Raw genomic sequence first — 26,192 nt, forward strand, 5'->3', positions numbered from 1 at the left:
GCCCCACAAGCCTCTGCGGCCCTGAAGCGTCTCCCAGCGTCTGGGGTTAGGGGGAAGCCGGCAGCAGCACCAACTCAGCACTCGCTCCGCCGATTCCGCGTGTACTCCACCACCCCGACGCGCAGCTTAGTATGGCCTCCTGGTGTTGCCGTACCCCCTTCTTCTGCCCTCCCCTGCCACCATTTTAGTAGTTTTTAGCAGCCCGGGGCCTCATCCCACAGTACGGCTCAGGAGAGGGGAGGAAACTACAACGCCCATCGCGCATTGCGTCAGCCCCACCTCCCCGGAAGAGATGGGAAATGTAGTTATCTGCGTCTTCTACGTATTCAGACACTACGCTTCCCAGCAGCCTTTGCGCTCGCCTCTCGTTTCTGCAGTCTCCGCCTCCAGTTTCTGGGGAGATGGGACGTGTAGTTGACGTGAAGGCTTCAGCGGGAGAGGAACTACGTACGTGTCCCAGCAGCCCTGGCGCTAACGTTCTCTCAGGAGGTGCTTGTGACTTCTTCGGGGAACTCTGGGAAAGGGAGTTCGGTAATGCTGTGGGCAGTAGGGGGTTGCTCTGTTTTCCCTTACACTGCGTGGTGGGTGGTTAGGAACGGTGCGGGCCGCAGTCACGCAGGGCTCTGCGTTGTAGAGAAGAGGAGCGTGTTCACTTTAAAATAAATAATAATGTCATTCACAATTGGAGACTACACCTCTGCTGAGTGGAAGTCTTCAAGCACCACTAGCATGCTATCACCAGGACTAAAGACCCTGTGAAAGGTAGTCTGATTATTCCCTGGTGCAGAGCTCATTTGCAGTTTTCAGGCACACGTTGCCAGGGCTTCTATTATTCGATGTGGAGTGTAATTAGGAATATTTTAAATATTACTGTAGTAACACAGGTGAGAGTTTAATAAAACTACAAGCTAGTTTCTCAGCTGTCATTTCAGAAGAGTGCAAATCAGGGAAGAGTCATGACTGTATCTGGTAAAGGATTTTTTTAAGACACTATGTTTCTGTTTGTTTGTTTGTTTTTAATTATTTCTTTCTTTTTAGAGAACAACATGCAGTATTACCAAGGGCAGGACGAGAAGCAGGAACGGTATGATTTTCTCAGGAGATTGGAAGAAGCAGTTAAAAGGAAAGGTAGAGAAGTAAGAAATACAGTGTACAATGTTATTTTAGTTCTTTTCTGGCTGCAAGGCTTTTATTAACTTTTGAAAGCATTGTCCAGCTTTAGCAAATTTCACAAGAGATGAAAGTTAACTAAGTTCCATCAGTTGTTTTTGTGAAAAGAAACAGCTGGATAAAGGAACAAGATTTACATTTGTAATTTCACTGAAGCTGAGATAGAAATAAAATCCTTTTCCCTAGTGGTAACAACATCTGTACCAAAAAAAAAGAGCTTATTGGTTACCTCTGCTGAATAAGAGATAAAAATCCAGTGGAAACCAAGCTACATGAATTCTGCTGACACAGTGGCTTCTTACTGTATGCTTTTCCTGCTGTTGTGAGCGTTTAATAGGTCACGTTTATAGTGACTACAGTGCTGCATTGCAAGCTTGTGTATTCTATTTGAGCCTTGATAAAGTCTGCAAGTCAGACAAAGCTTAACTGGAGGCAGGTACTACATTTTCAGAGTAATTAAGATTACTAGTGCACAGAACATGTAGGCAGCAATTCTTATGAACGCTTTGGCATGAGTTAAGAAGAATTCCTGAATGACAGCTCCCGAAGTACCAAGTTGTGCTACTCCTCCTCCTCCTCCCTTAGCTTTTTTGGGGGAGGAGGGGCACAAATGCATTTTAGTCAGAGGCATGGATGTATGTATTACCACTGATTTCAGAGGAAAATAATTACTTGTGGTATCCAACATTCATTCCTTCCTTGTCAGATACATATTCCATAGGTACTTGCTAGGATATGAGCAATTTGTCTACAGAGTTTCAGAAGACACCAGACATCCTTCAGAGTGTACAAACCTGTTTTGCAGGCTGTGTCACTAATAAGAATTGTGTAAACTCAAATGCTACATTTTTAAGGGAGCTAGCAGTTTGTTTTTCCGCTCAGGAACAGCTGATAAGCAAAACAAAACCTAAATAGAATCATGAAAATTCTACTGGTAAAATATATACTGGAATGTAAATGGTGATATTCTCTTGAGGTTTTAAAGCATTTAAAGGATTATAAAATCTTTCCTTGCTTAAATCTCTGCATTAAAACATTTATAGTAAATGTACTAGCTCTTCATTTAATAAAAACTGAAAAACTTTTTTCAGTGAGAATCACCTATATATGTGTGTATCTATCATCACATCATAACTGACTTACATTATCAAAGTGCTGCTTAGAAAAGAAGAGTTTGGACTGTGTCAGGGTTCACAAGCTGAGATGAGTGCAGGGAAACTGTGTTCACCCCTCAGCTGCAGTTCTACTCATCCTTCGTACTTTGTTAACCTAGATAACAATCTACTTTTTTTTTCCGCATGGGTTACTGAGATGAGTCAATTCGTAAGAGACTGACAAATGCTTGAGGTAGTGTATATTAAGAATGGGGAACAGGACTTTGTCATATATTCAAGTATCTCAAGTTACAAGTTCAGCACTAGTTTCTGTCCTGTGATAAGTCATTCTTATAGCAGTGAAGTGAAGGTCCTCATGCAAATGATATGAGAGATTCTATAGGGATACTATTCAGTTCTCTACTGGAACCTTTCATCCAAGGTTCTAACAAACACTTCACACCCCAGCAGATATACTGAAGAAGAGAAGAAAAATTTTTTTTTTGCTAGAAGACTTTACATAAGTTAACAGCTTCAAACAGTTAACTGCTCACCAGTAGCAGGTAAGGCCATAAAATAGCAGCAGTCAAAGGGGGAAGAAGAGCGGTTTTAGGGTACTGGCTAAATTGATTCAGTTTCCCTTAAGATCAGATCAACTCCTCAGCTGTTGTAAAATGGGGAAGGAAAGCATTTGTCTGAGACTGGGAGGAGTACAAAAGGAACAAGACCTCCCTTTCTGATTTAGCAGCAAGCTGAAATGCAACTGATGCACTGTGATGCCATGCCCCGAAACTTAAAACATATTCAAATATGTACATTAGTTGTGGACTTAATTGTGCAGCCTGCTATTTAGAATTGCTTTGAAGTCATCTTGAATCTTTAAAAATAAAGCGAAAAGAACAAGTTAATTACCTAAGAGGAAGAAAAGACAAAATTTGCAAGTTAAATTACCAATATTAAAAGAGGAAGAACATAAGACACAGTGTTCAGCTATGGAACTGCCATTATAGAAACACATCTCTTCATATGAAGCACATGTGAAGAGACAGTTTCAAAAGGTATTCTGTAAATTAAATTGAGTATTACTTAAAAGAAACAAGTAGAGGTAGATGCATCCGGAAAGTTTTTGTGGAAGATGTGGATTAAGGATGTATCTAAATTCAAGTGATAAACTCCTCTTGAGGGAAAACTGCATAAGATTTTTTTTTCCTCTAAGTAACTTTCATATATTCACCAGGCCTGGCAAAGAATTGAAAATAATGAACTATTTTAAGTTTGGTTAGGTGCCAGAAAACAATACTTTAAAACTCTACCAAATTCTCTTTCCAGGTTGTCCCTGGAGATGTAGCTGGGAACTAGAGGAAACATCGCCACATTATGTTTTGGTATGATGAGTTTTTCAAGATCTGAGTCTGTCCTAAGTTCTGCTAGTCTTCTTGAAAGGGTTGAATAAGTTTCAAAGAGGCTTTTGTGTTTGCGCAAGAGCATGTATAACCCCGACTGAGATATCTTGACTTGGAAATGTATTTTCACTGATTTGTTTGTTGTAACACTGCTATTTAACAAACGCTGTTTCAGACCTATTACTCTCCCTCTGCTGGACACTCACATGATGGCTGTATTTGTTTCGTCTTACATTAAGTCTTTATTTTAAGCTCTTAGACTGGAAAAGCTATAAATAAAATTCTTCTTTGGCTTTCCTAATGTAGCACTATAGCACTATAAACTCTCTTCCACAGTCCAGTCATAGAATTACTCCAAGCTCACAAATGGGTATCCTCAATGGAATTCAGCAACTTAACTCTTAGGCATTTCATTGTGGTTTGGTAAAGAGTACTTCTGACCTGTATTCCTCTTTTCAAGGCCTCTAATCTGGAGTTAAAACCTTTCTTTTGGAATAGTTAAAGCACAAACTGGAGGCCTCATAAGGGATATAAAATCCTTTGTTTTTACATTAGGAAGCAAAAGAAATACATAGAACAACCAGTTAAGGTACTGAAGCAGCTGAAAATAAATCTTGTTAAATACAATCCAGATCTGTGCTCACCCATTCTTATGCTTTTGTCTTATGCTTTTGTTACTTTGTTAGCAAGGTTATGATTAGGACTTCTGCTCCATGACAGTAAATTTGCTTTCACCCATAAGTTTGTTGGATGTAGAGAATAAACATTGTGAGCATAATAAGTTTAGGAGGAAACATTATGAGCACAATATGTTTAGATTCTCTGGAAGCAACAAATTGAAACAGCATATTTTGGCTCCCCTGAGACAAATCTGAGAATCTCAGGGGCTGAGCTGCTGAGTTGACTGAGCAACAATGGTAACTTTCAAGTATCAGTCCCTCAGAAGATTTTCTTCCACTGTTTATAAGTTGTGTTGTTCTAGTGCAAATGAAATAATTGAGAAAATTTACAACTTTGATTACCATGAAATTTTCAGGCTTTTACCTTGATATAGAAGTTTTGAGAAGTGGCTAGCATTGAAAGTGGGGCATATAGTCTAATAGAGATAGCCAAGGCAAGTCCCTAATATCAAAGAGTTCTGCTGCAGCTGATGCAGTTTTTCCAGGCTGTTAGTAAAGAATGTTTTTGTGAGACAATGAAAATCTTGATTTTAGCTCTGAAAATGTTAATATAGGGTGTTAATGCAGGGCACTTAGAATGTTGCTTATTCACACCTTTTCTTACTGCATTGTTTACGTGACATGGAGAAGTCCAGTTACCATGTCCACTGTTGGCTTCCATAACATTTCTAGGCCAGATCTCCTGCAATATACAAGAGTTTTATTACACTTATGTTTCATATAGAAATTTTACATGCTATCTCTTGGGAAGTGGGAATAGAAAATAAGTTCAATGTGGGATTTTCATATGCTGTTTTTTCTCCCCTTCTTAATTCTCCAAAATTTCACTTTCCGTCTGGTCCTTTCTTCTCAAAAGGAAGGCTTCACCAACTGGCCACCCATCAGGCTCGTACCCTTAACATGACAGTGTTCTAACAAGTATTAGCTTAATCCAACCTTCCTTGCACAATTACTGTTTTATGTATTGTCCTTACTAGTTACATAACTATTTTGGCACATGTAGAATATCAGGCAAATGAAAAGAAAGATTATCTTCCTTCCCAAATGGGAAGTTCTATTATCATTGCTTTTATTTTCTATGTACTTATTCTTTTCTGTAATTATTGCTATTTTAATTACTGTTTTTTAAGGAATATTTCTCCCTTGTTTTGTTTTTTAATCTTCTTTAGAGATACTAGATGTAGCAACAGCGTCATCACTCTTCAAAGTAGTGGCCTAATTAAAGTGTGCTGTACTGAACAGACAATATCTACAGTGTTCTTGATTTTCCACTGTGCTCAAAGTTAAATAATATTGTGCCTAAAAATAGCATTGTTCTTTCCTGAATGTAAAAGTTAATGAACACAACAAATTGTTTAATAACCTCTTTTTTTTTATTAACTATGTGTACCCAATTCCTAGAATAGCTTATCTGCTTCCAGCCTTAGAGTTGAAGCATGCAATTAACAGAATGTGGATTTCTGAAAATAACTGCTTCAGGTCATTTTAATGCTTTTTTAGAAGATAATTGTCTGTAAGATTGCTGTTCCTTGAAGTTCAGTAATTTTTGTGAAGAAAAACTAGTGGCTTTTTTTGTAGGTAAATTCATCTCACAGATCTTCAGGATTGTTGTACTGAGGCCACTTACAATGGACTTTTTTCTTTGGACTTTTTCAGCAAATAGCTTTAGAGTATTAGAGAGGACTGAGACGAAGCCTACACTGCCTCTACTAAAAGTCTTAAAACTGTAAGTCAGCTAGCTGCCTTAGTGAGTGGGGGAAAAAAATTACATGTACTACCCAGAAGATCTCTGTCAGCACAAAACGACCAATGTAGGAGCAACTCTACAGCTACTCTTTGTGAGTCTTAGCTGATGTTGTTTGTAAAGGGAATGCAACAGCCTTTGCAGAAAACTCTTGTTAAATACTATGTGATCATGCCAACAGAATTTCTGAAGTACATTCAGGCAAAAAAACTGGCAGAAGCATTAGCAGAGAAACCTCAAAGCAGTCTCTAAACAAGGCTTTGTTGAAGTTATTTGTGGTACACAGACATTAGGCTAATGGTCTGAGGGATGAATTTCAGTCATTATATATATAATTACTGACATAATAATAGTTTCTTGGGTATTCTGTCCAGACATTTCATTTTGTTATTTCAATGTTGAAACTTAAACTAAGTGCTTTTATTTATTTATTTTATTTATTTGCTTGTTTATCCCAAATTGAATAGTGAAAGACAAAATTCTCCTTACTTTTTTCAGGCAACTAATTTCTGTCACCTAAGTAATACTAATTTAGCACGTATAATGAAGTGAAATTGGCACTGATGGGGATTTCTGGGAGTATTAGGCTTCTCCAGATGTCAAAAGAAACCGGCACTCAAATTTGAGTTCATGGCAGGAAGTGCTCTAGCTAGATGTTCAGTGCTTGGTATGCCTACATTCTGCCAAAGAGACATGTAACTCTAGGTCTTCCGCTCACATAAGGTTTTAAATCTACAGTGTGTATGTGTGTACACAAGTCCAAAATTCTACTTGCTGACATGCATTGTGCTCTTAATATCTATACTCTCTTTATCAGTGAATCTTGACTTCTTGAAATCGTGTCTAGTAGGTTGATAACCTTGTAGAATTTACAGTATGATATAATTGGTATTCTAAATAATTCCAGTATAGCTATTAATACTTACAGTCAGCTGGGAAGACTAGTACCTCCTCCTGTTACGTTCTGCCTTGAACTTTCATTGTTATTTCTAATAGTAGAATTCTAGTGTGTCTTTGGTCAATTATTCAGAAATACCAATCCATTTATTGGAATTTTTAATTTCCAGAAGTCTCTGTGTAGAATGGATCTTCTAGCATCTTGGAAATATACTTATGTGAGATATAATTTCAAAATTATTTATATATATGTTTCATGATAAAAATCAGCTCTTACGCTGAAAATTGCTTGAGGCAGGCATGAAGATATACATAGTATCCCCAGTCTTGTGAAGTGTAATTTCAAATAAACCTGTGGTGCTTGAAATAAGAATGCTCTGATGATGTTATGCCTTTACTGAGTATGGAGACCCTCCCAGTTCAGATAGTATCTCTGGGTGATGCTAAAGCAGGCTGTGGCCTGTGGAATACCATACATGTAGTCACAATGTATTTCCTGATAGTGGGGAATTTCATTTAATTGCCAGCCACTTTTCAGACTGTGTTCTATAAAAAAAAAAAAAATGTAGCTGTGGAGGTCTGGCCACAAACAGCCAACAACTCTGAAATAAGCCTACAGCACTATTACAGTTTTTATTATTATTGTACCTAGGAGCTCTTGACAAAAGGGCTACAAACTGCTGCAACCTGCATAAGCAGTGAGATAGTGCCTAGAAGTGAATGCACAAAAATTAATGACTTAATTACTTTGATAGTTGTTTTCTACGGAGGTTGCACAATTCCTGTACAGTTTTTGAAACACGAGCCTCGCGGATTACATGACGCTGTAACACTCGGCCTCAGCTCTTGCTTCTTGTTCTCGCGCGCGCTGCGCCTTTGGAGCTTCAGGGGCTGCCGCCACCTCAGAGGATGGCGGGAATGGAGCGGCTGTGAGGGCGGAGGGGCCCTGCGGGGGAGGAGGTTGCCGGCGTGGAGCCGTGTTTACTTTCCGGGGCGGCGGGGCGGCTTTCCGGGGCGGTGCGTGTGCGGTGCCCGGCCCGGATTGGGGCTGTGCGGGCTGAGAGAGTGCGTCTGGCGGAGGGACGCTGCAAGCCCGGCGGCCACCATGAGTGGTGAGTGGGGGGCTCCTGTGGGGCACTCTCCGCTGCGGGGGGCTGCCTGCAGCCGCCAGGTCCGTGGCGCGCTCTGCGGGCTGAGGTGGCCGCAGGTACCCCCCGCCCGGCGAGGCGTGGACCTGTACCGAGGGCCGGGGCGCCTTTCCCTTCCCTTCCCTGCCTCTGTGCGATAGGGTTGGGGGCTCCGAGCGGGCACGGGGTCTGCCAGGCCACGCAGAGCGAGGTGCGGCTCCCCAGAGATGGTGTGCCGCATTGTGACCCGCCTGGCCTGCCCTCCGGCAAACTCAAGGCACAAGTGATGCTGATCTCATAGATTTCCATTGCCTTGGCTGTGCAAGGCTGCAGGAAATAAATAATGAGAGAAAATAAATGGCTAAGAATAAATTAAACAAATGAAAAACTTATTCGCGTACAATTAATGAGACAGGTGAAAAACGTGTCAGGAAGAAAAACTGGTTCCATCCAGTATTTAAGGTGTATCTGCACATCGAGTATGGTGTTTAGTTCTGGGCCCCTCACTACAAGAGAGACATCAAGGCCCTGGAGTGTATCCAGAGAAGGGCAGTGGAGCTGTGAAGGGCGTGGAGCACAAGTCTTATGCGGAGCAGCTGAGGTAACTGGGATTGTTCAGTCTGGAGAAGAAGAGGTTTGGGGAGACCTCATTACTCTCTGCAACTCCCTGAAAGGAGGTTTTAGTGAGGTGGGGGTCAGACTCTTCTCCCAGATAACAGCAGGAGGACAAGAGGCAATAGACTTACTTAAATTATGCTAGGGAGGTTCAGATCGGATATTAGGTACAGTTTCTTCTCAGAAGGAGTAGTAATGCATTGGAACAGGCTGTGCAGGGAGGTGGTGGAGTCACTGTCCCTGGAGGTGTTCAGGAAAAGGGAAGATGTGGCACTGAGTGACATGGTTTAGTGGTCATGGTAGTATGGGTTGATGATTGGACTAGATGATCTTAGTGATCTCTTCCAACCTTATTGATTGTATTATGTCTGTTTGCCAAACTCAGCTGCGACAAGGAGGCCTTGGGGGTGTTCACTTCTAGCCTCAGTGTTCCTTACCTGACTTTTGCATCCCTAAGAGTTGGAAGCCACTTGACTGGGCCAGCATGAGTTGTTGATGGGTTGGAGGGAAGAATACCAATCATCAACAGTTTTTTGCTGTAAATATGACAAAATAAGTGGCACCTTGTATGTCTTGAAGCACATTTATAAGTGTTTTATTATTTTTTTGTTTGTTTGTTTTCCTGATTTAAGGCTTGGTGAGATTGCTTGCCAAATGTGCTAAGAAAAAAACAGAAGATCTAACTGGGATAACTAAATGCTGAACTTCTTAGGGACAGCAGCCATTGCTTAAAATGAAATGGAAAATGAAAATGAAAACATCTGTATTTTTCTCTGGTTTGTTCTGATTTTGTTGTAAGAAGAAAATGAGAAATTCTCTTAGAAGAAAATATTTTTTTAAAAAAAAGAAAAAGGTTTTGTGGAGAACTGTTAATTGGCATTGTGAAAAATGCAAGTAACAGTTAAATCTTTCAAAATGTGGAAAAAAAAAAGTTTCTCGAACTATTCAGGTCTTGACACTGTATTGACTAAAACTTAATTGTAAAGTCCTTAGGAAGCAGTGTTTTCTAATGGAAAACGTCAGCCCTTCTGTTCAGGCTTGGAGTAGCCTTCTGCAATTCAGCCCTGGTGCAAATCAGAGCAAAGTCTTTCTAGGAGATGCATCTTTGGGAGCTCCATTTGAATTATGTTCTGTGACTCAAAGGCAAAGTGGCATCTCTTGTGGTGTAAAGCCTTGTAATGTTGTTTCTAAAAGCTTTATTAATATATGTATTTAATAAAGGATACAGAATTAAAGGAAGAAAAAAATATTTAATTGCTTAAAAGTAATAATGCCTGGTGTGACATTAAGGTTAGTAATCCAATTGCTTGGCTAATCTACCTGTGTGTAGCCCGTGCCGGGACGTATATGAGTTTTCTATTTTGATTAGATGTCAAGGTAACAAAATGAACACTATTTTTGCCCTTTGTTAAACATCAATGTTATGAAATCCTATGCAGTATTTTTTTTCAGAATTACATAAATAGAAGAGTTAAGGACAGAGAAATGTCATTATTTCCTTTATTTGAAATAAATATAGCTAACATTAACATCTCCAGATTTAAGCACGTTGTATGGGGAGGGAATAACGCTATGGTCTATGCTTATCTCCCAACCCAGTTTTAGTCCTTAAAATTAAAAGAGCTGCTCCTAGGATATGGGACCTCCTTTCCTGATGGCTACGTCTACGTATAACATGTATTTTTCAGCCATAGTATTTTTCTAGTGGATGTGAAGGCAACTTCCTGTTGATTTTAGCATTTCTTTCTATTGCTAATACTATCTGCTAGTTACTTACTACTATTTTATTGGGCAGCTTGAAAAAGCTAAACTTTAAAAGGAAGTAACACAGGGCTACTAGATTTATGTATTTGTCAAAAATTAGAGGTGTTTTGTGTCAGTTTTATGACAGTTTCAAAGCACATGTGAAAATAAGGCTTATTCGGGATGAGGCAGTAGAATCATAGTAGTGTAGTACTACAAGGTAGTGTGCAAATCAGGTCTGGGTTGTATCCTCTGAACCTGTACTAGAGCAAGCAAAAGCAATTACAGACTGAGGTTATATGTACAGGACTTCAAGAGGTATGTGAGAACATTCTGAGTTTTTGTTTTTAATCTGTACTCTATAAATGATGAAGACAACCATACTTGCAAAGAGTTTGCTGGAAATCCTGTTTTCCTTACTTGCATAATGAACTACTGCTTTATGTGTAGATATTTCAGTTACAGTATGGAGAGAAGTTTATCTTGAAAACAGGAAAACATGATTGTGAACAACAGAAAATAGCATAAGTCACAGCGGCAGGTGTAGTACCTGAGGCTATTTTGAACTTTTTGACTGAGTAGTTGGAGATGGGAGGAGACTCTTGTTTTTGCTACTTTATACTTAGGTTTTCAGTTTTTTTTTTTTCTAGAGTTATGTATGAACTTCTTCTTTTCTTTTTTTTAACTGCAGTAGTCTAAATATAACATCTTTCCAAGTAATGCTTTTTTTGTTTGCCTTATGTTTTGTATTTGTATGTGTTTTACTGAAGGTTTTTTTTTTTTTTTTCTCAATCTATAGGAGGATGTTTTGGTCAGTTTGTGATCCATTTATTTTTTAAACAATATAGAACTGATCACACTTGGTGTTTTTTTTCTGAATATATGCATATTTGCTTAAAGACTTCATTTAGAACATCGTTAAGATTGCGAAAGAGCAGATTCTTTAATGGAGTTGGTAGAGACTTGTTTTTACCTTCCATCTACCTTGAGACAAAAATCATTTCTAAAAATTTCAAGAAATTTTGGAGTACTACATTTTCTATGCTTATTACAAAAAGTAAGAATCTATGCTTTGCTTGAAAAAAAATGGCACACTTAATTTCTCAATTTCTACAAAAAAAAATTAGACTGTGAATATTATTTTTGTCTACTAATGAACTTGGTATGTTAAACGCAGCGATAGTTGAGTTCTGCAGACTTGCACTGAGCAGAAACCTCAGCTGCCCTCAGTATGGATGTTACATTACATTGCCTATTAACCTTGTTGATAGTAAAGGTGACCTGAACTAGCTATGGAAATTATCTGACATAATAATGTGCCATCATAATTTTTGTTAGTAGAAATTTAAGTACAGTAAGGATAAAATAGACATTACATTGCTCTGAATCCGTGTAAACTTAAGGCTGTTTGAGTCTTTCGGAACATTAATTAGTGCAGTGATCATCTCCTATAGGTTTTCTGTATTCTGTGTTCAGATTCTGGTATCCAGTTGCAAACCAGTTCCATGTTATCAAATAGATACAAGAAGTGCCAGAAGAAACATCAGTTTAAAAACGTAACCCACATACCTAGTATTTTCATTTGAAAGGTGTTTTTCATGTTGGGAAATTATTAATTGCATGCATTTGTTGATAAGTAGTCTGAAACTCAAAATGCTCTCCCAGGTACATCAAAAGCATAAGACTGTAGAAGAAATGAGTTTGAAGCAGCATGGTATGTCTTCCATTTTACCTATGTTGGTATTGCTGTTTATGGAAGGATGTAACAAAACTTGAGATTTAATTGTTTTCCTTGTTTTACAGTTATGAGGTTGATTATAAACCAGTAGATGCATAGGCATATGTCTCTGTTTTTGGCAATACATGCATGATATATCAAGTATAAGTTTGTGAAACTAATCTCTGATGTAGCACAGTGTAGAGTAGTAAGGTTTATATGAATTAAGCTTTATCTTCATAGTGGAGTAATTGGCATAATTGTTTGGAAGTTAGAACGTACTCAGTGCCACGTCTGTCTCTAGTGTCATGAGAGTTGTGCGCATCTTCAGCTGAGTTTGTGTACGTTATTTGACTAACAGAACCAAACATCGCATATCACATGTCTACACAGTGGGAATCAATTCAGAATCTGAAGTGTGAATTCTTGAAAATCTCTGTAAGCATTGTGAAGCTTAGTTAGAAGCTAAATTTACGTGTTTTTCCCATTACTTTTTTTAAAATTCTGGCATCATATACATCACAGACGTAGCTTTTCCACCCCCACTCCCTCACCTCCCACATTTAAGATGCTTCCTCCCGCTGAGGTGGGAGTGAACTGCTTTAAATAGGGTTCTGAAAATAGAAAATTCTGGGGCTGGCACCTTGCAGTGCTGGACAGCAAGAGGAAGAGTCCAATGTCTTTGGTATCCCTCTTTACTGGAGGGCTTAGTGTGTGGTGATTGGAGAAGTTCGCTCAGGCAGAATTTTAATAATTGGTTTTCAGTCTCTGCGTACATTAGTTGAATGTTCTTTGGGAGAAAAAGGAGAAAATAATTAACTACAGGCAAGTCAGGGATGTTTTGCAAGGTTTTTTGAACCTGAGCTCAGAATGAAGAAATATTAGAGGTGATGTAGGTTAATTAAACCACAAATTTTACACATATTCATGTGAGTTTATAAAGCATGTGTAGACAATCAAAATACTATGTTATTTGTTGTTGAAATGTTGGAGAAGTTAAAGATTGTCTTGTGTAGTTTCTTGCACAGTAACAAACAGCTTTATAGGTATTAATCAGGAAGAAGACTACACTGGAATCTAAATGTTAAGGGCTTTTTTGTAACAATTGTTCTCCTTTTGTCTAACTCTTTCTATAGTAAGGCTGTTCGACAGTAACAAGGTATTACTGCTGTCTCTTCCCTGTTTTTTTCTTGTGCTCTGATGATATACTATACTGGTAGTTGTCCCCATATGAGAATTTATGGGGTTGCAGTGTGAACTGCATCATAAACCTAATTCAACAACTTCAACAAAATCTTTAATTTATTTCAAGCTTTGCAGTATGGACCCACAGGTAGCTGCGCTAAGATGATGGGAGCTAGCTGTGCTGCCTGTATGCTGTTACGTTATATTCGATATTGCTACAGTATACCCTGTATCACTAAACCACTCTTATTTAAAAAAAGAATTTAATTATTTTTTTCAAACAGTCCTCCTTCATATTAGAGAAAAGTTACCTGAAACATCAAAATACGGACTTATACTACATCATTTTACTTAGAGAAAATTAATCTATAAATTTAATGGAATAACTGGCACATGAAGAAGGTTTTTCAGGGCACTAATGTTGACCATGATATACTTCTCTTAAAATTTTATTTATTTTTCAGTAATAGAATTTTGTTGAATTTTCAGGTTCACAAAACAATGACATGAAAAGGCAGTTTCTTCTAGAACGGTTACTGGATGCAGTTAAACAGGTGAGAAATCCAATCCAATTTCTACAATATCCTAAAATATTTGTGTTGTCAGTACTGACAGGATCTGTCATTGCCTTTATTTTATTTTTACTTTTTACCAGACAAAGAAGAAACCTTGTCTTTTGTACAGTACTGCTGAATTTTTGTGTCTGCTAGCAAATGAGTGTTATGCAGAGCTTCTTTGAAATTCTTGTGTAGACAAGTTATATTTGTAGTACTTACTATATGTCTGAGATAAATTGTGCACTGTGAAGGCTAAATTGGATAGCATTATAAAGAATCGTCTTTATTTCTTCACACTAGGGTTTTAGTGAAGGGTAAAGATGGGACTGATTGATTAATTCTGTATCAACATGAAGTTTAGCATATAGAATATAATAGATTTGATTGAACTTAAGAGCATGGAAGGTAAAAGAATGCCTTGAAAGTAAGCTAACCATATGTTTTATAGAGAATAGTTCTTCTATAATTGCAGCACTGAGCCAAGTAGGAGCATTTTTTTGTTTCTATGGGTAGACATTTAAAACTCAAAAGTAATAATTTTTCTTCAGGTAATGAAAGTGTGGTGCTGTGGCTAGAAAGAACATATGTGAACTGCAAGGGTAGTCTGTTAGTGGAATACGATGCTAAAAAGTGATTTTTGGTTGCAGAGTGTATTTTCTAATACTCTATCTTGTACTGTTTTCTTTTTGTCATGAATTTTGGTTTCTTAAAGGGAAGTGTTTCGGCATATTGTGTGTCTTAGTGTAATGAAACATTCTTAAAATCTCTTTATTGCAGTGTCAAATACGATTTGGAGGAAGAAAAGAAATTGCTTCAGATTCTGATAGCAGGTAAGATCCACTGCTTTTTTGCATCCTTGAATAAAACTCAGTTGTTCTGGAATGCTCAGGCAGAGTTCTGAGCCACTTTATTAGCTGTTCTTATTTAATTGTTTAATTTTAGTTCAAGTATCTTTCCTTCCTTTTAGAAAGCAGTTTTGCATAGTTTTTGCAGCCAGGTGACAGCTTTCATAGAACTTGGGTTTTAAGTATTGTCTATTCCCTGGTAAAAATAAAACTTGGAGAAAATCAATGCAAACTCTGGAAATCTAATTTCCATTATACCTTAGGCCTTATTATTTTCTGTCGGTTACAGTAGTAATCCTTGTTTTGGCAGATTGAGCTTTAAAACTACTCTTGTTAGTGTTACTACTTGTATAAAAACTGATGTATTAAATGGGTTATGTTTTGTATTATACTTGTATTATAATGTACTAACGCAAGTATCAAAATTGTCAACTAATTGTATTGGACATTTTAGTATATTTTCAGAAAATAATTTATTGCATGTGTAGTATATTTATGAATATATAATTGCCTTATATGAAAATTAGGTAATCCAAAGCTGAATTACCATAGCTAAAAAACATTATAGCAGGTGCGGATAACTTTTCATATTGCTAATTCTCCTGAATGTAATTTGTGCCCCATCTTTGAGTAGTGATAATGAAACTGGGGCATGGCTATGTTGTACTGTTTGCAAATAATAAGATTAATGCATGCAAAGGATCTTCCACTGTATGTAAAATAAAGGTTCTCCTTTACATTCTCTGCTTAGAGATTTGGAGTAAACATGCTCCAGAGAAATGTAGTTGATTGTTCTTTTCATGTGATTTGTGTAAAAATTTGGTTGCAGAGTCACTTGCTTGTGTGCTCAGTTTGAAGCTGTGTTACAGCATGGTCTGAGGAGGAGCCGAGGACTAGCATTAACAGCTGCAGCAATCAAGCAGGCAGCAGGTTTCTCTAGTAAAACTGAAACAGGTAATTCATTAATCATAACTATTCTATTAAAAAAAAAAAGTAAGCGCAAGGAAGCAGTATGATTTCAAATAGAAGTTTTGAGCAGTGAACCAAGCTGCAGACTGTAGAATAATTGGAACCTCATTAAGGGGTGAAAATGGTTATTGCTTTCTTAATCAAGTGTTTAACTTTCATACTAAGTTTCTGTAGGAGTTTTGGAATTTGAAAATGTGCAATTCCTATAGTTCCATCATGGATAATATCATTGGCAAGTTTATTTTGACATCTGGTAGAAATGAACATTGTGCAGTTGTGCTGTTTATACTCCAGTGGTTTCATTCTTAATGCTATCTTACTCTGTTCTTTAACTGCCATTTTCTTTATCATCAGAACTATTTGACCTCTAGGTATCGATGCCATTTTAAAAGCAAAACTTTTGTTGCTTTTATTGGGTGGACAGCCAGGACAGTTGTTTTCTTATTTATTTCTTTTTAAAAAGTGATTATTATTGTGCCTTCATTTTGAGGCTCACCTTGTTTTTTATCAAAATTATGTACAGGTATTCATCTTCAATAATTTTGTTGTGAAGTTTGACTTACAGTTAATCTTCTATCATTTCTTAACCAGTATCCATATCTTATAATGAAGTGTTTCTGTTTGAATTTGAAACATGTAACACGTAGTTGGTGTTTATTTTTTTGTTTCTTTTTAATACTCTATGGTATTGAAATTATACAGTTTAATCTCCAAATATGACTTCCCATTACACATTGCAATTGCTTGTAATAGGTGTTACATTAATGCTTTATGCATAAGTTGTTATAGTGTTGCCTTAAATTTCTATAACAGTGTCTTCTGCTGATGATAGGCTGAAACGGTGGGTCTTTGTGTGCTGGCTTTTAGAGAAGTCTGCATTTCTTTTACTTAATAATGGGCAGATTCTACATAACAAGTAAAGACATTCAGAGGTTTACAATCTTTACAGATTTTTTCATTTCTTCTGTATGGTTTTATTCTCCTGTGCTTTTGTCTCTTCATTTAACTTTTTATTCTCTTTTTATGCTCTTTTTATGCTCTTCATTTATCTTCATAGTTAAGATTATGTGAGAATGAATGCTGTAGCTGATATCAAAATGTGATTGCATTCCCTGCAGAATTCACTTTAAAACATATTAGGGCAGTATTGCTAAAAGATTCTAAATAGCTGAACTCTTCCATTGCCTCTCTCTTACTAAAGATACTAGACTCACTGAAAGCTTTCCGCCAGTGATATTTTTCTAGCATTTTTGTACTGCACAGATTCAGAGGGTTATAGGCTAATTAAGGTTGGAATTGTCCTCAGGAGGTCTGCAGTCCAGCAAACATCTGTGAAGTTGAGTGAGATTGCTCAAGGTGTTATCCATTAGGAAACTAGTATTTCTAACTTTGGCAAATAATCTCAAATAATCTTCTAACATGAGACAGTCATGACAAATACAAAACTATTCTTTAATTGACTGAAATTGAAATGCACAGTGGCTGTATAATATGAATTTTTTGCTTTTCTTTGTACAAGAAGTTGATGAGCCTGGCTTCAAACTGATCTCTTTGCTTTCTGTGCTCTAACTTTTGGACATAGTTGCTCACTGGTGTTGAGTAGTGATTCATCATGCAATACTGTAGTTACTGGAGCTGTGATATAATTAATATTACATCAGCTGTTTTCACAAAGTGATTAATATTTGGGTGAATTGCGTAACAAGTGTTTGCCTATGGTGCAATTATACAAATCATATTTTACTGAAATTAAAATAAATCTTGCATCTAAATAATATGTATAGGATTACTTGCTATGAAAATTAGTATCAGCTGTTAGAACTTGAATTTTCATTTAATTCTACTATTGAAGAGAATGTGTTCATTTGAAAATGCCACTTGCATAATCTTTTTCAGCAAGTAAGTCATGGAGAGACTTAGAGTACATAATGCCTTAATTTCCACTGAATAGATTTTGATTAAAAACTGATTGTCAAAATCCTTGATATCTGTAAATAAACAAAATGCCAGGAAACACTGAGTTTCACTCTCAAGAGCACAAGAGGAAAACTGCTTATTTTCTATTCCTGTAATAATTTCACTTCCTTCTTTTGCATTGTTTTGACTTTTAGCAAGACAGAAAATCAAATTCTATTGTTTATATGAAAAAATAAAATAATTAAATCAATGTTTACTTGATACAAATCCAACATTTTATGGTCTACTTTATTTTTGGGGTATACACGTATTTGATTTTTGAAACGCAGATCAGGTAAGTAGAAGTCAAAGGGATAGGATATAGGATGCTTTCATGTGGGCTTCATGCTATTCTGTGGGCTTCCTTATTGTTTTTACATGTTAATCTGTCTATAAGGTTTTAGTTCAGCCAAGTATACCCATAGTTTGCGTCTCTTTGGATCTGTTGTAGTTTCCATTGAAATAATTAGGAGGCATTACTTTTGGAGTGACCACTGTAGATAAAATAAGAGCTTAGTGTGGTGTTTTTGTTTTGTTTTTCTGCAGAGCCAGTGTTTTGGTACTATGTGAAAGAAGTTCTGAATAAACACGAACTGCAGCGCTTTTACTCTCTGAAGACAATTACTACAGATATTGGCAGAGGCCGGGCTTGGTTGCGCTGTGCATTGAATGAACATTCCCTAGAAAGATATGTTCATATGCTACTTGCAGACAAGAGTCGGCTTAGGTACTGTATTTGTTCTCATTGTCATGCAGGAAATGTGCATATATTGACAAATGAAATATTGAGATTAAAAAGTCAACAAAATCCCAACAAGAAATACAACTGTAATAATATATTAATTTGTATTCTAGTGATACCGCTTAACCTTATGTGTGTTTATTTTGTTCATTTTTGAAATTTTGAGTCACTGAGATAGTGCCTTGTGCCCCAATCAATGTGTGACCTGAAACTGGCTTATATATATATATATTATATTATATAACTTATTTTGTATTGTGAAAACCTAAGATACTTTGGGTGTACAAAATACACCTATGTTCATTCTTGCCTGAGTCTTACCTTTTCTGTTATACATATTACAATCCTTTTCTTTTGGGTAGTCTGTGGTATTTATTATTCTAATGGTTGAGCTTGACCCATGAATTCAGCAGAAAGGCTCTATTTCCATTTGCATCAACTAATGGATATACTTTCAGAACTGGTCTCTTTAGTACTTTTCAGTCTGTTTCAGCCTTCTGTAGCTTTCTTGCAAGACAGATTTTGAAATGAAATCAAATAGAGACAAAACAAGATCAACAACAAAAATCTGAAAACTGTTGTAGGAGATATTTGTGATTTGGATTACTCAGTCATTTAGTACTCTCATGTGTGTACCAGTATATGTGCTGTAGCAAGACTCAGCGCTCTGAGCATTGCACATGAACCCTTGTTTCCAAAAAGGCTTATTGTAGAATATTTAAGATATGTTTTCTGAATTCAAGTGGAATTTACAGAATCAGTTTATATCCTGAACTCCTATCTGTTTTGAAAACTTAAATCTATTATGTTTAATGTAGATTGAGGTCTTTCTTGCTGTTTGTTTTTATGTTTTTTGGTTTTTTTTTTTAATCTGAATGCTGACAGCTAAAATACAGCATCCTGCTACTAAAAAGAACTGGATTTAGAATGACTAACTTTTTGTTCGCTGCGAAGTTTCTTTTCCTTTGTGGTTTTGGGTGTTGAAACAGCTTGTCAAACTGCTTAGATGTTTAGGTTGTGTTCATGCATTCTAATGCTTTGTAAAGACCTGGTGACCATAAAGTCAGCTGTAATTATTTAAAACTTACATATCTGGAATAGCAAAAGTAGGCATTGACAAACAATTGTGACTACTATTGTAGCATTAACCTCCTAAGTGTTTTTTTTTCCCAATTAAAAAGATGTGGTGCTACAACTACAGGTAAAATACAATTTCAGTAATTCTCATGTTTTTCACCTAAAGAAATGCATGTTTATTTGCTGTTTTAGGATATCTCGTGATTGTTTAGACAGTCTAAATATTTCAGAACTTCAGGGAGTTACTGTGATATATGTTTGATTTGTTGGTGTACTCATACGTATTTTTCAGAGTTTTAAAAGTGGAATGTATGTAAGTGTTCGACTGAATAGTCTTTGCTTTTTCTTTCCAAATCATAGTGTCTTCTATGAAGACTGGTCTTTTATGATGGATGAAGAACGTTCTAGTATGATCCCTACAATGGCAGCTGGTAACACCTTCACATATGTGCTACTATTCTGGGAAAGCTATTTCATTTTGAGATGTTATTTCTGTTTCAGTTGTGAGGATTTTCTCTAACCTGTTAGCTTCTGTGGAGAATGTGCATCTGATGCATATTCAGGGTAAATAGTAAAGGTATGCCGATTTATGTTATGAATTGTCAGAATACTGGATCTAGCTTTTCTATTGGTTCTAAAGTGTTTCAGATAGATTTTCCGACCCTCTGTTAGTAAGGATAACTTTTTTCTTCCCCTAAAAATATCTTGATTTGAGGAAGAAATGTGTTGCTCTTGACCTGAAGAGAACAATAGTGGTAGGCTTTTTTTAGTCAGACTCAGAATGCACATAAATACACGGGAAGAAAGAATAAGACCTGGCAACATATGGCTTCATTTTCTGGAGTTAGGTCACAGAAGTGATATATTGTTCCTGTGTACATCCTTTTTCTGAGACACATTATCACATGCTTCCCTATGCAAGATATTTGTGGAGTATAGGATCCAACAAACATTAAAGCTACAGTGAAAAAGATTTAAAAGACTATAGTTAAACCAGGTCAGCTGCATATTACATATTCAAAAAGTACTGTGAACTGTACTAAGATTAATTCAGAACTGACTGTCAAAGCTTGAGTAGTATCTTAGAAAGAGTGTACGATATGTGGAAGAGAAAGAATTCATGCACAGAGAACTGTAGGAAATCTTTTCGGAGAAAAGTTTTACCTGTCAGCTTTGTTATATACCTAGGTCTATTTCTGTAACTTTCGTGTGAAGTGGGGTTTTGGTCTTACATTTTTCTCTTCTTTTATCTGAAGGTCTGAACTCCATTCTCTTTGCAATCAACATTGATAATAGAGATTTAAATGGACAAAACAAATGCACACCCACAGTGTCCGATCTGTTAAAGGAATCAACGCAAAATGTAACCTCATTATTGAAAGAATCCACTCAGGGCGTTAGCAGTCTTCTTAGAGAGATAACTGCATCCTCTGCTGTCTCCATTCTAATAAAACCTGATCAAGACACTGACCCACTTCCTGTTCTCTCGAAGAATGTAAATGCCGGTAAGCATTTTTGCAAATTTGATGTCATTCAAAAACTTACATTAATGTGTGTTTAAGTCACTTTTTTCCAACTCAGTTTAATCTACTGTTATGGAAAAAAAGATCTAAAAAATGCGTGTGCTGTACATACAAAATGTTTGAATGTGAAATGTTAAGTATGGTTGGCTTTTTTTTTAATTTCTTTTCTGAAACTACTGGTGTGGATAATGGGAAGTTAATGTTTATTTTAGCTTCCTTTTATCGATGTGAGAGGGAAGCTAGACTATCTTGTTGGTGCTTTAATTGTGACCCGCATTTCAGCTTCTTACTCATAAGATTATGCCTTGCAGTGTCTGATGTAATTATTTTTCATTTTTAATATGATTACTTTTAGCACTTCATTAGCTATCTAAACTGTTGTTATATACCAGATAAAAAATTTAGCTTGTAGTCTTCAAGAAGCACCTGAGTTTATAGTCTGAACTCCTATATGAAACAGGTAATTACTGCAAATGAAAAATTACTCATAGCTCTTCTTGGCCTTTAAATGTGTTAGTGATGTAACCACTTTGTAGGTTATCATCACTGACAAAGACCTAATATTTTAATCCCTTGTAATTTAAAATTAATCAATTAAAATGTGATATTTATTATACATTAGACTCTTCAGCAGGGTCTGTGGTGATAGAACAAGGGGAAATGGCTTGAAGCTTAAAGAAAGTAGATTTAGGTTGAATATCAGGAAAGAATCTTTTACAGTGAGGGTGGTGAGGCACTGGAACAGGTTGCCCAGAGATGTGGTTGTTGCCCCATCCCTTGAGACTTTCAAGGTGAGGCTGGATCAGGCCCTGGGCAGCCTGATCTAGCTGTGCATGTCCCTGTGCATTGCAGCAGGGTTGTACTAGATGACCATTAAAGGTCCCTTCCAACTCTAAGGATTCTACAATTGTCAACTGCAAAAGTAACAAAGGAATATTTTATCATCTTTGTCATCATTATTTCCCAGGAATATTTCATGTTTTTTTTCCTGTTGTGTGGACATGATCTGCAATGCACACTTACCATAATCCATAGAAAGAAGGTGCCTGAAAGGCTTTTTCTCTTAAATTTCATTTTGTTGTTTGCTGAACTTTTTTTTTCCACTTGCAATAGAATACTATTATAAATGCACCTCAAAAATTATTTTTAAAATTTAAGTTACATGAATTATATAAAGCTAAGTTGATTGATGTAAAAACTAGTGTGTATGGAAAGATCACGAAATGCCTCATTAAATGGATTCTTTTTTCTTTACTTAGCTCATTTAGTATGTGAGTTCTGTTAATGTAATACATCTTTTTTTTCTTGTTTTTCTTTTTTAAAATATGTAAACTTTTATGTTGCTACTAGAATTGAAATATAAGAAAGATCGAAAAAAGAAGAAGAGGGTGACAAATATAATCTCATTTGATGAAGAAAATGATGAACAAAATGTGGGGGATGCCACAAAGACCTCTATTACAGGACAAAATTCAGAAGAGAATTTAGATAGATCTTCAGTTTTTATGTTGCCCTCATCTGAAACTGCTCATGGAAAAAATTTGAATGGAAATGAAAGTAACCACTCGTGGAAAAGTAATTCTGTGTTCATGAATGGAGAGTATGAATACCAGAAACTAGATGTGAAGAGTATTGATGATGAAGATGCAGATGAAGACGAACTATGTGGAAAAACATTAGGAAATAAAGGCACAGAAGATGAAACTGAATTTTCTGAAAGGTAAGTAATTTTATTGAAGAAACCAGTGGCAAATTTTTCACATTTTCTTCTTTCATGGGCACTGGCAAATTTGTGTAACTAACAAAAATCCTGGTAGGCTTTTTTTTATTATTTGTTCTTTATTTAAACTATTTGGACTAGTTTGGGGATATTTTGCATCTACGTTCCACCTAAAATCAGAATCTTGAGATTTCAGACTTGTTCTCCATGGGGTTCTCAGTTGCCAGAATTTTTGCAAAGCTGTAATTCTGACTTCTTTGACATTTACTTATTCTTAGTGTGATACGAGCTTTAGTTTGCATTCACAGAAAACCCATATATTTTAAGCAGAGCCTGCTAGTATCAGAGTAATGTTAAACAAGACAAAATCATAAGACTGATAGTCTGGAATGGTCTGATCTTTGAATCATAGTATAGTTTGGGTTCAAAGGGATCTTAAAGATCATGGAGCTCCAACCCCCTGCCATGGGCAGGAACACCTTCCGCTAGACCACCTGTTACAGTGCCTCATCATCATAAAGGGAAATAATTTCTTCCTAATGTCTAATCTAAAACTACCCTCTTTTAATTTTAAAACTGTTAACCCTTTGTTCTATTGCTACTCCCTGGTGAAGAATCCTTCCCCATCTTTCCTCTAAGCCCACTTTAAGTACTGGAAGGCCACTATAAGGAATTTATGTACGTCTTCTATGAATTTATATATATGTGAACTAAGAAATTGGCAGGGAGATTGAAATAAAGGTTTTTCATGCAGTGTTATCTCTGAAAGAAATATGAGCATTGTGGAAATCTTTGACTATATAATTTTTATTTTTGTTTTTCTATATAGGCCTCATGAAATAGTCACATGCAATTCTCAGATAGGCAGTTGGACTCCTCTGCAAGTCCTGAATTATGACTCAGATATTCTGTTTCCTGTCAGTGCTGTTGACTCTTACTCCCAAACTGGTAAATATTTTAATTGTATGTAATGCCAGCAAGCTTTGTAATGAAATTTATAACATGCAGCAGTGGTAAAGAAGCATGGCATTGTACAAACATAAGAGATATCATACAACTGGGACAGGATGTTCAAATATTTTTTCTTCTAGATAGGAGTCAAAGTTCTTCATTTCAGTAGTCTTGTACTTAGTTCATCTCTAAGCTGGTTAGTTGAGGATGATTTATCCGCATGAAAACAGATCAGAGATCTGTTGTGATTAAGCTGTAGTTTTGTATATGTGGTGTTTTGCTAATTATTTGGATGGTTGAATAGAACGTATCCTTATCCAATTTCTAGATACTACTAAGCTGGAAGAAGCTAGGTTTGTTTGATAATTTGAATTTGACCTTGAATATCAGAGAAACTACTAAATATTGAATACAATTTGATAGAAGTTGTTATCTCTATATGTACAGGATGAGAAGTGATTGGCTAGGAAATACTTATTTGGAAAAAGATGTGGGAGTTATAGTGGCTTACAAGTTGAAAATGAATTAGCAGTACTGTGCTTTTACAGTAAAAGCACATTTCATACTGAGATGCTTAAATGAAATTGTCACTTGTACGTTTATGCTCTGATGTGGCCTCTGCACTTTTGGGTACTGCTCTTGAAGAATGGTGTGGGCTGTATAGAGATCTTGAAAGCAATGAGAATGGGTAGAGGTGTGGAAAACAGTCCTCGCTAAGTTTTCAGTATCTGTTCTGGTGTCAAACAAACAAACAAACAAAAACTTCCTCAAAAATGCATGGAGTTGATATTTGCTCGCTGTTTGTAAAACGTTGCCTTCTATAAAACTTTGAGTATGCATTCTCCTTTCAGAGACCAATAATAACTTCCCAGTGGCATTCAGATAATCTCTTTTAATGGTAAAATATTGAATGCTTTTTGGATATGCATCATTTGTGCAGAGATTTTAAAGTGACTGTTAACTGAATGGCTGTGAAAAAGTGTAATTTACTTCTGTAAGTTATGAGATAAAAATAACATGATTCATAAAATAATGCTGTACTGCCCTCTGCTGTATTCTAGTATTTGTACCTCTTAAGAAATGCCAGAGATTCAGAAAAAAAAGGAAGCACATCTCTTTTTTTTCTCGTTTTCCCACATTTTCAGTTTATGAAGGAGTGGATTTAGAAAACATGAGGTTTGTGCCATGGTTATGAGCCTGTTATCTTAAATAATGTTCTGCAGAAACTTAGAAGCCAAGTCCATAGGTTCATAAGTGTTCTCTGACTGCAACAGCTTGAAATTCAGAATCTAAGTCAATATTTTCTCTTTCTCTTTTCCCCTCTCTTGGGGGGAGTAGGGGAAATGGGATCCTGCAGTTGAACTGTGGAAGTTAGTAGTAGACAGCTGGATTTCACAATACAAGCAGGGAATCTGAAACTAGTGCTAAGGATATATGTAGCTGATATCAGAGTCAGGAAATCTCATCTGTTGAAAGATATCCCTGCCCTGGCGGGGGAGTTAGACTAGATGATCTTTAAAGCTCCCTTCCAACCCCTGCCGTTCTGTGATTCTGTGATCAGGAATGATGCCTTTGACTGTTAAAATTCATTAACTTTACTTCATCTTGGAACTTTTTTGAAGGCAGTGCTTAGGACCCAATCAGATCTGTTTTAGCACTACTTTATACAGATCTTTTCAGTTCTTCTTCCCTCTTTGTCTTTCTGGTAAACTGTATGATCCTGCAAACAAGCCATAACAATGTGGGATTGGGCTGGTGGAAGAAATCATCTTCATCTGCTATAACAAACAGCTTCACAAATTTTGCTATCTAGTTTCCTAGTTTCATCTTCCAGTGCTGTCAGTGGGCCCTTCAACACAGCACTGGAATGATGGAGCATTTGTGTAGTCTTCACTAGAGGGTCCATCATACAAACATATTTAATGAGCTCCTGTAATATATATAGTTTAAATAATTATTTCAGTTCATAGATCTTACACAGATGAATAATGAGATGTAATGTATTTCAAATACATATATATCATACAGTGTTATTTGTTCATATAAGTTTTCAGTTTCAGTCTGCTGCTATGCTTCAGGGATGTGTCAGGACAGCATCTCTCCACATACTTAGAGATGACAGAGTCTGAATCAAAAATCAGTTTCCTGGAAGGAAAATGGAAATATATAGTGTGTGGACAGATGTGTATTATCCATGCTTTTCTGAGAAGTACCTGATTTCTGATACTTGGTTCGTAGGCGTGTGTACCAAATGTCAAAAAAAAAAAAAAAAAAGAAAAAAGAAAAGTCAAAGAAAAGCCATGATGGTGTGCTGGGAATGTATAAAGGAATTGCACCTTTGCAAGGTTTCAGATACTGGGGACTAACTACAAATTCCGTTCCTGAAAGTCACAAATCCAGATTTGTAATGAGTATCAGATGTCAGATGTTAATTAAACTCCTGGGACTTGTAAAAATAACTTCAATAAAAAATTTCT

At 36.5% G+C, this 26,192-nt stretch overlaps 1 protein-coding gene across 7 annotated transcripts in view; it reads left to right on the forward strand.

Annotated features, from left to right (window-relative positions):
* Window positions 117-26,192, forward strand: part of SNX29 (sorting nexin 29) — a 91,291-nt gene continuing 65,215 nt past the window's right edge. Inside the window, exons 1-11 of one of the 7 annotated variants that reach the window (XM_021412136.1) lie at window positions 117-531; window positions 1,039-1,136; window positions 3,594-3,649; window positions 13,865-13,929; window positions 14,710-14,762; window positions 15,607-15,731; window positions 18,249-18,429; window positions 19,882-19,952; window positions 20,778-21,026; window positions 22,395-22,764; window positions 23,594-23,712. In XM_021412136.1, the coding sequence (XP_021267811.1) occupies window positions 13,882-13,929; window positions 14,710-14,762; window positions 15,607-15,731; window positions 18,249-18,429; window positions 19,882-19,952; window positions 20,778-21,026; window positions 22,395-22,764; window positions 23,594-23,712 (1,216 nt within the window). In that variant the 5' untranslated portion in view covers window positions 117-531; window positions 1,039-1,136; window positions 3,594-3,649; window positions 13,865-13,881. Of the gene's footprint in view, window positions 532-1,038; window positions 1,137-3,593; window positions 3,650-12,111; window positions 12,188-13,864; window positions 13,930-14,709; window positions 14,763-15,606; window positions 15,732-18,248; window positions 18,430-19,881; window positions 19,953-20,777; window positions 21,027-22,394; window positions 22,765-23,593; window positions 23,713-26,192 lie in introns of those variants that run through there. The other 6 variants (XM_021412133.1, XM_021412138.1, XM_021412137.1 and 3 more) reach the window with 6 other exon arrangements.

The sequence above is a fragment of the Numida meleagris genome, chromosome 13, assembly GCF_002078875.1.
Source record: "Numida meleagris isolate 19003 breed g44 Domestic line chromosome 13, NumMel1.0, whole genome shotgun sequence".
In the NCBI taxonomy this organism is placed as follows: Eukaryota; Metazoa; Chordata; class Aves; order Galliformes; family Numididae; genus Numida; species Numida meleagris.